Source organism: Diadema antillarum, unplaced genomic scaffold, assembly GCF_040938485.1.
Source record: "Diadema antillarum isolate AM-2024a unplaced genomic scaffold, OU_Dant_1.0 seq00000704_RagTag, whole genome shotgun sequence".
NCBI lineage: Eukaryota > Metazoa > Echinodermata > Echinoidea > Diadematoida > Diadematidae > Diadema > Diadema antillarum.
This window is the reverse complement of record NW_027271609.1, coordinates 1,233,924-1,244,378: the sequence shown is the minus strand read 5'-3', so window position 1 is coordinate 1,244,378 and position 10,455 is coordinate 1,233,924. Positions and strand designations below refer to the sequence as shown.

At 38.1% G+C, this 10,455-nt stretch overlaps 1 protein-coding gene across 1 annotated transcript; it reads right to left on the bottom strand.

The window, feature by feature from the left end:
• Positions 1 to 1,550: 1,550 nt before the first annotated feature.
• Positions 1,551 to 10,250, bottom strand: LOC139737771 (heat shock 70 kDa protein IV-like). The gene is made up of 2 exons (XM_071648445.1): positions 10,063 to 10,250; positions 1,551 to 3,219 (listed from the first exon to the last, which is right to left on the bottom strand). The coding sequence occupies exons 1-2, from the start codon at positions 10,248 to 10,250 to the stop codon at positions 1,551 to 1,553; spliced, it is 1,857 nt and encodes a 618-aa protein (XP_071504546.1).
• Between the last annotated feature and the right edge of the window lie 205 nt (positions 10,251 to 10,455).

The window sequence follows — 10,455 nt, the reverse complement described above, 5'->3', positions numbered from 1 at the left end:
AGTCCAGCATACACAAACGTATTTGAGTATGTACAGTTCTCATTAACTCATAAATGGAAGATAAAATTCATCGGATCGTCTCGTGGTATAATTATGTATACATTACGATGAAAAAAAAAGTGAAATATTTTTGGTATACAACATGATTACAGTTGTATTCAAACTTTTCATATTTTCTGCTATATGATTGAGTACTATAATACTTTTAATTGTCATATGCAATGTTATCTTCCTTTGTGTTCTCATGAAAAAAAGAAAAGAAAAAGAAAATCTCAGTGACGTACCAACAGCAAGAAGCAATAGACAAAAGTTAATCAACCATCGAGTACATCGACCAGAAAATGCATTCTATCAAATCGCAATGGAACCACTAGAACATAAATCGTACTGTTTATAATTAAAGCAAGAATGTCAGAACGGCTATTCAAGATGTCATTTTTTTTAAATCCAAAATGAGTAGATTTTTTTCGTAATTATCAATGGTTCTGAAATCAAAAGGACTTTATCCATGAGGCCGATTTTATAACAAGGTCCCGTAATAATATACCTTCATTCCCTACACTCAAATTCAGTAAATATGATATATCTAACTACGTTATACAATGGAAGGGCTCTGCTAGATTAACGAGATTATGTGTACGAGATGAATGTCAGTTTCTTTGGTACATCTTGTAACCGGAATAATAAGCCGATATTGCCTAAGAAAGCTTTTGGATCCATTTGTGAAGTATTCAGTCTATAATAGTCTCTTATCTTTGTTGTTACCCGTAGTTTGTAATAGCAATTATCCATTTTCATTCCTGCGTGCATATCTGATACATGTCTAATTGTTAAGTTGTACAATGATGAAAGATTTTTATTGTGTGTCATGCAAGAAAATGAATTCATTTAAAAAAAAGTAGAAATAATCAACCAGCTAGTCATATTCTACCTTATTTAGTGCCGTAAAGTGGATAATCTAAGCAATTAAACAGGATCTGATATATCCTGATAATTTTTGCTGGCTGGAAAATCTTGAAAGATAATCAGCATGTTGTAAATAAAGGGATTTTCTAAAAGTCTTGAAGTAGTTAATCTCTCTGGACATAAAAGCTATAAAAATAAAAATGGTCTTATTCACTATCTTGTTCGAGCATTTCATTTTAACTCTCCTCTCGATTCCTCTTTTCGTGCAAATTGCTGGAAGATTTTAAGTTCTGCGTCCAAGCAAACATTTCAGAAAATTAATTGAATTTGAGTTTGTACCCTTTCACAACCAGTCCTTACTAAGGGTGACACTAAGTCTGCTCCTTACTCGCAAAACTGCACGATCTTCACGCCATATCTTTACCAAAAGTATCCGCAATATGAAAATAAAAAGCATTGAAAAAGGTTACGCATAACAGTAGCTAAACTCCCTCATACATAATGCAGTGGATATTAAACAAGAGTATACATTGAAATGCTTATTCTTAGTTAATGGTTTATGGCCAATTTACTCCATCTCTTCCACATCAGTAAGACAATTAATCAGGTAGTCCTTGCTGTAGCCCTACTCGATGGTAGTCATTTTATCGTCCCCTCGCAACATTTATTTTGATCATGATTGGTGAGCAGGTTTTCTGAAGCTCCTCGAGCTGCTGATTTAATTCTCCCTCGGTCGCCCTGTAGTTGGAATCCAACCAGTGAAGAACTTTTTCTACAGCCTTGATGACCTTTTCTTTGTCTCCATCGGTTAGCTTCCTCTCGGCTAATGTTCCGTTGACAGCAGATCTAACGCTGAACGCGTAGTCCTTCAGTTTGTTTCTGGAAGCATTGATTTTCCGGTGAAGGTCATCCTGAAGTCTGAATTCCTCAGCGTCGTTGATCATGAGTTCAATTTCTTCCTTGGATAGACGGTCCCTGTTGTTGGTAATCATGATATTGTTGCTGCTACCTGTGCTCTTGTCCATGGCTGTCACTTCCATGATGCCATTGGCGTCAATGTCAAAGGTCACTTTGATCTTTGCCACACCTCTTGGTGCTGGAGGAATGCCTGTCAGCATAAACTCACCAAGTCGGTTGTTGTACTTGGTGTGTGCTCTCTCTCCCTCATACACTTGAACCCTCAGGCGAGTTTGGTTATCAGAAACCGTCTTGTAGGACTTAGTTGCCACGGTGGGAATTGTCGTATTTCTTTTGATTACTGTTGACATTTCGAAACCCTCGACCTCAATTCCGACAGAGAGAGGGGTTACGTCAACTAGAACTACATCTTGAATTTCTGCGCTTCGATCTCCAGACAAGATAGCTGCCTGGATTGCTGCACCGTAAGCCACAGCTTCATCTGGATGGATGGACTTGTTAAGGTCCTTGCCATCTAGAAACTCCTGTAGAAGCCTCCGGACCTTGGGAATACGGGTTGATCCTCCAACCAGCACAACAGTGTCGATGTCTCTTTTGTTGATATTTGCATCAGTAATAGCCCTCTCAACTGGGTCAAGGCACTTTCTAAAGAGATCAGAGCAAAGGTCTTCAAAGCGAGCTCTGGTGATTCTTGTGTAGAAATCAACTCCTTCGAAGAGAGAGTCTTCCTCAATGCTGCCATGGGGACCAGCTGAGAGGGTTCTTTTTGCACGCTCAGCGACTGTGCGGAGACGTTGGATGGCTTGTGGGTTGTTTGTGAGGTCCTTCTTGTGCTTACGCTTGAATTCCTGAGAAAGATAGCTGACCAGCCTGTTGTTAAAGTCCTCACCACCAAGATGGGTGTCTCCAGCAGTTGACATGACTTCGAAGATATCATCATCAATCGACAAGATGGACACATCAAATGTGCCTCCACCAAGGTCAAAGATCAGGACACGCTGTTCACCTTCAACCCTCTTATCTAGTCCGTACGCCAGGGCAGCTGCCGTCGGTTCATTGATGATGCGGAGAACATTCAGCCCTGCAATGACACCTGCATCTTTGGTGGCCTGTCGTTGAGCATCATTGAAGTAAGCAGGAACAGTGATGACAGCATCAGTGACTTTCTGACCCAGATATGCCTCGGCCGTCTCTTTCATCTTGGTCAAAACCATTGAGCTGACTTCCTCTGGGGAGAGGATCTTCTTTTCCCCCTTGTATTCCACCTCTAGCTTAGGTTTGCCTTCTTGGTTGATCACCTTGAATGGCCAGTGCTTCATATCAGCTTGTACACTCTCGTCTGTGAATCGGCGACCAATCAGCCGTTTGACATCAAATATTGTGTTCTTAGGGTTCCTGTAGTGCATGAGAAAATGAAAATGAAACTACTTGTAAAGAAGTAAAACTGTCGCAATGATCGTCATATCGAAATGAATAAAGATATTTTCAAAGTCTTCATAAACAGATATTACAAATACAACACCTTCTAGCGTTATGAGCTCAACATGGCCCGAACTTTGGTGGCCACATAAGAGCCTGCAATCCAGGCTAGAATTCTAGTAGTGGTGGCAACGTAGAACGACTAGCGTGTTATGCACAATCCCACTTTCAATGACTGCGGAACCAACTAGAGGCGATTATCTGTTGCTTGCATGTTTTTGTTTTTGTTTTTTGAGGCTGTGTATTTATTTTTTTAAGTGTTAATACCATTTTTGTTTTTATCTGTTACAAGTTTATCATTAATCAAGTTTATCTCAAAACGTACTCGAGTGAGATCCGAAGCCATGACATCCTGATTGCAATATAGATGTCAAATGCACTCGACTACTAAGCTTCTGCCATTTATGGCGGACTATCTCACCCAAGTACAATGCCCATGATTTTTATCATGGCTATTTCGCAAAACAGTGAAAATCGGTGTGTATTTATGTCAATGAATCGCAGTTACACCTGTTGTTAGAATAAAAACAACTCGACGCAAGAATACATTAATTTCAATGTCAAAGCTGTCTTTTTCACGACACGAATCATGGGCAACATTCAAAAAGATACTACCGTGTGTCTCACAAAAAAAAGAAACTATACACTTTTGAAATGCCCGCCGATTAAAAAAAAAATATACAATTCTGACAGAAAGGTTTATATGTATGGATAGCTTATTGACTCAACTTTCATATGACACCAAAAAGTCTGAAAATATTTCATGCTTAGATGAGTACTGCTCACTTTTGTACAGGGTATGAAAATTAGGATGCGCAGGAATTGGCCCTCCAATTTTACGAGAGCTGAGTCCATTGGAGCTTACAAAACTGAAGTTGATATGATCATGGACCTACGTAGGTCCATTATATGATAAATTCATGATCAATTGCAATCTGTGGGAAAAGATTTATTTGTAAGGATAGTTACAATATGGTTTCATCTTTCATATGACACCAAAGTGGTATTCTGTTACCATAAAAGAACGCTGCTGCGGTGTGAACTCAGGCCTCTCCATCTTTGGTTGTCAGTCCAAGACTCCAAGATGAATGAGGGCTGAGTAACAACCTACAGCTCTTGATTTATTCTTAATGTATCATGATCAAGTGACACACTGTTACACACTGTCAGATTTTTTAACATCACTGACTTTGAATAAAAACCTCCAACCCACATTGAACATCTCACTGATTTACTTAGCAATCAGGTAGGGATTATGTAACATTGAATATTCAATTCTGGATTGTCAAAAAAAAAAATATCAAAGGTGTCAGCTATTTATTCTTTAGTTCAATGGGTAACCTGAATAAAAGTAGCCAGTAGCTGAAAATAACTGCAATGTGGGGTTAAAGTTTTCATTCAAGTCACAGATGTAAAAAAATAAGAGTGTGTAACATGAAAATTGTAACATGTACCATCCCCTCATCCTGTCTCATATGAATACACCATTGAGTCTACCAGGAAAATTTGCAATGCTACAATGAATAAAATAGATGCAACTGGGGTTTACTCATGCATAAAAGCTTGGTTTAATAAACCATAAAATACACTCAGCAAACCCATTCTCATCGCAATTGATCATAAATTTATCATATCAACTTCAGTTTTGTAAGCTCCAACGGACTCACATGTCGCAAATTTAAAAGGCTAATTCCTGCGCAGCCTAATTTTCACACCCTTTACAAAAGTGAGCAGTACTCATTCAAGCCTGAATTATTTTTTCAACTTTTTGGTGTCATATGAAAGATGAGTCCATAAGCTATCCATACATAAAAACTTTTTTTTTTCCCCAGAATCATATATTTCTTCTTTGGCGGCCATTTCAAGATTGTATTTTTTTTTTTTTTTTAAGACACCCAGTATGATAGAAACTCTTGCTTATTACTAAATGTCATGGCAATGACATAAACCTAATTCATGATAAGCTTTTGCTATTCTTCTACTAGTTGCTATCCTAACATATTTTCTGAAATGGCCCTTCTCTCTCTCTCTCTCTCTCTCTCTCTTTGTTTATTCATTTTAAAATGACCCCCAATCACCCCCCCCCCAAATCGATGCCATTGTCACACGCCATCATTTTTTTCGAAACTTGGGTTTCTCCTTGGATGAACACAATTACATGTCCTAGAACTATCTTGATGGGACAGTGAAATACGCCTGTAGGAATTAAGATTTTAGAGAGCTGTGTGTAAGCCATTTCAAAGCGTGTTGTTTTTATTCGTAGTAATTTAACGGCAATATTTAACATTTGCTCATGAAACAAAAACCCACCTTTAGTGCTTCAGAATGGTTTTAAAATGCGAATTAGGAATAGAAACAACTAATGTTTAAAAAAAAAGTTAATCGGAATAATCAATGTTAAGTATTGTTAAATACACGCAGTGTGAACAACAGTCATAAGAATTACAAAATTGTTTCTGGGATAAACCGTCTTCAGATATGGCTTATTAATTAAAATAGTGACATTTCCTTATATTATAGGGTTTATTGCGATTTTTTTATATGTAGGATGTTTTGTGGTATAACTGACCTACACAAATGCATCAAATGAAATAACTCGAACATTTTTTTCAAATCACTGCTTCTAATGGTAAACAATACCTTGAAAAGAGCAGAAGACGATTGTTTCATCAAGACGGATACACAGTCATCAACGCTTGAGATCTGTATGCCGGGTATATAGGGTTGTTAAATGTAATATTTGTCAACCCTACCACTTTTGGATGTAGACTAACCATTCTGAGAGATCCCAGTAGCCTACTGAATTTTAAAAGAAATCTAAAGTTTTTGCCGAATTTGTTACCATACCAAACATGCCAAATGATAGAGCAAATTGAGATGAAAATACAAGTCATTACACTGCCCGGCCGCGCCATATGTCCGCACTCTCGTGAACCGAGTTTTCTTTTAATCTTTGATATTGATTTCCCGGATGACATTAGACAGTGTATATTCTCTCAGATTAAGAAAAGACTGTTGTGCAAGTTCAAGACGATTTATTGAAACTTGAAGAACTAGCTACAAAGTGGCCGCTTCATTAATTCCTTACAAGACGTGTACTTCTTTGAGTTTTAGTAGATTCAAAATTGTGAAAATATAGTACAGTTCTTGGAATTGTTAAGAATTTTGGTAGGACTTTTTGTGAATCTTGATGCAGATATTATAACAATGCTATATTCGTCCAATGGAGTAAGACTCATTTTGGAATACGATCAGTCAGTGCGGACGCTATAATACCTATGGGCAAGGTGAGCAGAGGAAATTGGAGTATGTCGAGACGGACAACTACAATGAATTCAGGATTTAGAAATTTGTCATATCGCGAACAGATAGTGCAACTAAATTACGCACTCTTGCTCACTGGCACAGGATGGAGAAATAATTGAAGTTTTTAAATATTTGACTGGAATGCATGCTACAAAATTATGATATATTGATTCTGTTCACAGGAAATATAGAGGCCATAGTATGACAACTGGACAAACAGCAGTATCAACTTGACTTGAGGAAATATTTTTTCGTTCATAGACAGAGAGAGTTGCCAATTTGTGGAAGGCTCTCTCTGGATATGTCATCTCAGCAACCTATGTAAGTAGATTAGACAAATACTGCTCTACACACCACGATCTTGTTTATGATCCAGTATAGACTATGATTTCCCCAAATATTTTTGTCCTTTCATCCACACTCAACTTGGCAAGTTCCCAGAAAATGTATGAACATTGCGACTGAAGTTTTGAATAAACAGACATTGTCCGAAATCATCGTGGGGAGGAAATACGCGTGATAAATCGGCACCAGGTCGCAATGTCTATCATCACTGACAATAGACAAAACATTATGTATTTTAAAGGGCTCTTAAAAGGACAGCATGGTATTGGCTGTGGAAACATTCTAACCCATTCTAATCTTTGTATTATTTATATTTATATACCTGGAGTGACGTCAGGGATCACTCCAAAATCTTCGAGTGATCCCTGACGTCACTCCAAAATGAGTGAAAACGAGCATTTTCACTCAAAATTCACTCCAATTTCACTCGAAATTCACTCTTTTTTGTATTCACTCTTTATAGAGTGAAAATTTTCACTCGATTTTTTTTTTAGAGAGTATATATATGTGTGTATGTATGTGTATGTGCGTGCGTGTTTGTGAGTGTGTTACATTATGTGCGTTTGCCCATCATGTATGAGTTGCAAAGAATATATCAATAGGCTTTGGAGTTGGATTTTGTTTCTTTCTGATAACATGAACGAAAAAAAAAATGAAGTTAGGGTTTACCAGAATTTCGCAAAATGACCCGTGCTATCTTCTCACTGAGCCAAGCACAAATAGCACCGAGGGATGATATGATATATTAATCGTAATAAGGGTCGGGTACTTTATACCCTTTTCATGTTATAAATATCGAAAGTTTGTGGTAGTGACAAAGTAAGTTGGACTATCGAGACAGTGGGTACCAGACTGCCAGGTAGCGAATGCACGGTTAACAGATGAAAACTAATCAAATGCTTTTCATATATCTGAAAGATAATAGGCATGAAGAAGAGAATATAAAATATGACGTTGTATCACGAGTCTTTGTAACAATTAAACAGACATCCATTGTGATACAGAGGGAGATATTCCCTCCCCATTGTCACCCTTCAAGGCATTATTTACCATTTGCAGATGAAACAAAAACCCAGCTTAAGTGCTTCAAAATAGTTCTAAAAGTGAGTTCGGGATACAACAACCCATGTAAAAATTTTAATCAGAATAATCAATGCACGTATTGTTAAATGTACAAAGTGTTAGCGATAGTTACAATAAGGGTGTTTCTAGACTAAACCGTCTAAAGTTATTGTTAAGTGAGAAAAATAGTGTTATCTTTTCATAATGTTTAGGTTTTATTGCACAATTTTTATATGGTAGGATGTTTTGTGATACAACTGACCTACATAATATGCATCAAATTTGATAATTCGAATATTTTTAAAATCACTTCTTCTAGTGGTAAATTCTACCTTTAACGTTTACCATGAGGCGGGAGTTATCTTTTAAATTCTTTTTCTTCCCGAGTATGCATAGAAAAGATTAGGTTTAGCAGGAAATATTGAAGCATTCGAACACTCTGTTTACATTTTAGTATGGGTACTAGAGGCTGACCTTTGTCGTATTTTGTTTTGTTTTGTTTTTGTTTTGTTTGTTTGTTTGTTTGCTTTGTGTGTGTGTGTGTCTGTGTGTGTGTGTGTGTGTGTGTGTGTGTGTGTGTTACCCTATTTCGGGGGTGCTGAATCCGAATCTGCAACTGTTGTACCCTTGAGGATTTTGAAATATTCAAAATGGCCGTCAAAATAGCCGCCAAAAATGGAATTCCCCATGTACTCCCTTCGAAATGAGGAAAAATTGAAAACTATTGATAAATTGAATCTATTTTGAGGGTGCTAAAACCAAATCTGGATGATACATTTCTTACATCTATAAGGAGTTTTATATATCTAAGGTGCCCGCAAAAAAAAAAAAATGGCTGCCACAAAAAAAAAAAACGCAGGAAGTACCTATGTATTTCCATCTCAATGGTGACAAATTAGAAACAATTGGTGGTTTTACCATATTTTGAGGGTGCTGAATCCGAATCTGCATGATGCAATTCTTGCATCCTTGAGAGCATTAAGATATATTCAAAATAGCCCCCCAAATGGCTGCCAAAACTGACAGTTCCCTTGTATCTTTTATATTTCTTGCTGAAAATTTGAAAACAATTCGTGGTTCGATCTATAGCGTTTGGAAGGTGCTGAATCAGAATCTTCATGATTAAACTGTAGAAGTGACACTAAGGCTGCGTTTATCTAAAAATTTTCTGAGCCAAAATCACGATCGTAAACGCGTTTGAGGCATTTCCAGGGGTTCGATAAACGCAACCGTGTTTTCAAACGCGTTTCAAACGGACATTCAAATTGAGAACATTTGATGGTTTTTGAAACCCAATCTGCATGATGCAACTTTTGCATCCCTTAGGGATTTGAGTTTTTCAAGACGACTGCTTTTGAGGACATGTTAACGTATTACTCGTCTTGCATGATTAATACCATTCCTAAAGTAAAATTAACTGACATCAAAATTCATCTAAGAGTCTCATCGTGTTGATGATTATTGAAACAGGACATCTATAAAATATAGCCCAAGCCAATTTACTTCTCAAATTTCACATTTCCCTGCTCTGGGAGGTGGGAAATCCCCCTCCCTATAAACTCTCAAACCGTTTGGTCGCCTGGAGTTTACCTCTTTCTCAAATCAAAATGTTGGCATGTGTGACATGTCAATAATCCTGATCAGCATTTCGCTTCATTTTCTGCATAGTTTGTCCTTTTTTCAGTTTATGTGTTGTTAGGGGGTGTAGGGCAATAACCCCCGAGATTACCCCCTTTGGCAATTACCCCGGACCCTTCCCCTGGCCCTAATCCTAGTCCTAACCCTGAACCTAATCGTAACCCTAACCCTAACCCAAACTCCTAACCCTAAACCTAATCGTTAATCTAACCTTACCACTTGGTCGTATGTAGCCGGGGGGGGGGGGGGTAATTACCCTTGGGGAGTAATTGCCCGGGGGGGGGGGGGGGGGGGTGTAGGGGGTAATGGCCCTCGGGGGTACTTGCCCTGGCATGCAAAGTGATATCTTAAAAGTGCAGAAGACGATTCTAATCACAGCTAGATAACCAAAGGAGTCAATTCACTTACATAGCAACTTGGTTCTTGGCGGCATCTCCGATGAGCCTCTCCGTATCGGTGAAGGCCACACAACTCGGCGTGGTCCGGTTTCCCTGGTCGTTGGCAATGATCTCGACTTTGCCGTACTGGAAGACACCAACACACGAGTAGGTCGTTCCCAAGTCTATTCCAATAGCTTTTGCTTTGCCTGGTGCCATACTACAGTATTCTTGACCCGACGTTTTTCTAACAGTTCAAAAAAAGTCAAAAAGAAATCATTACCCCGATAAAATCCGAAAACTGTACTTCTCCTCCTAGTTCTCCTGCTCGATAAAATGTTTCTTCGTCACGTACTGCTTGAACCACTCACAAAACATACTTCGATTTTTGTAATCAGGTCTGCATAATGTTGCTCTTACTTCG

Bases quoted from the DNA above. Each gene is read 5' to 3' on its own strand.
- LOC139737771 (XM_071648445.1), bottom strand. From the start codon at position 10,250: ATGGCACCAGGCAAAGCAAAAGCTATTGGAATAGACTTGGGAACGACC. The intron at 3,220-10,062 runs GTAAGTGAATTG...CATGCACTACAG, and splicing joins GCCAAGAACCAAGTTGCTAT to GAACCCTAAGAACACAATAT.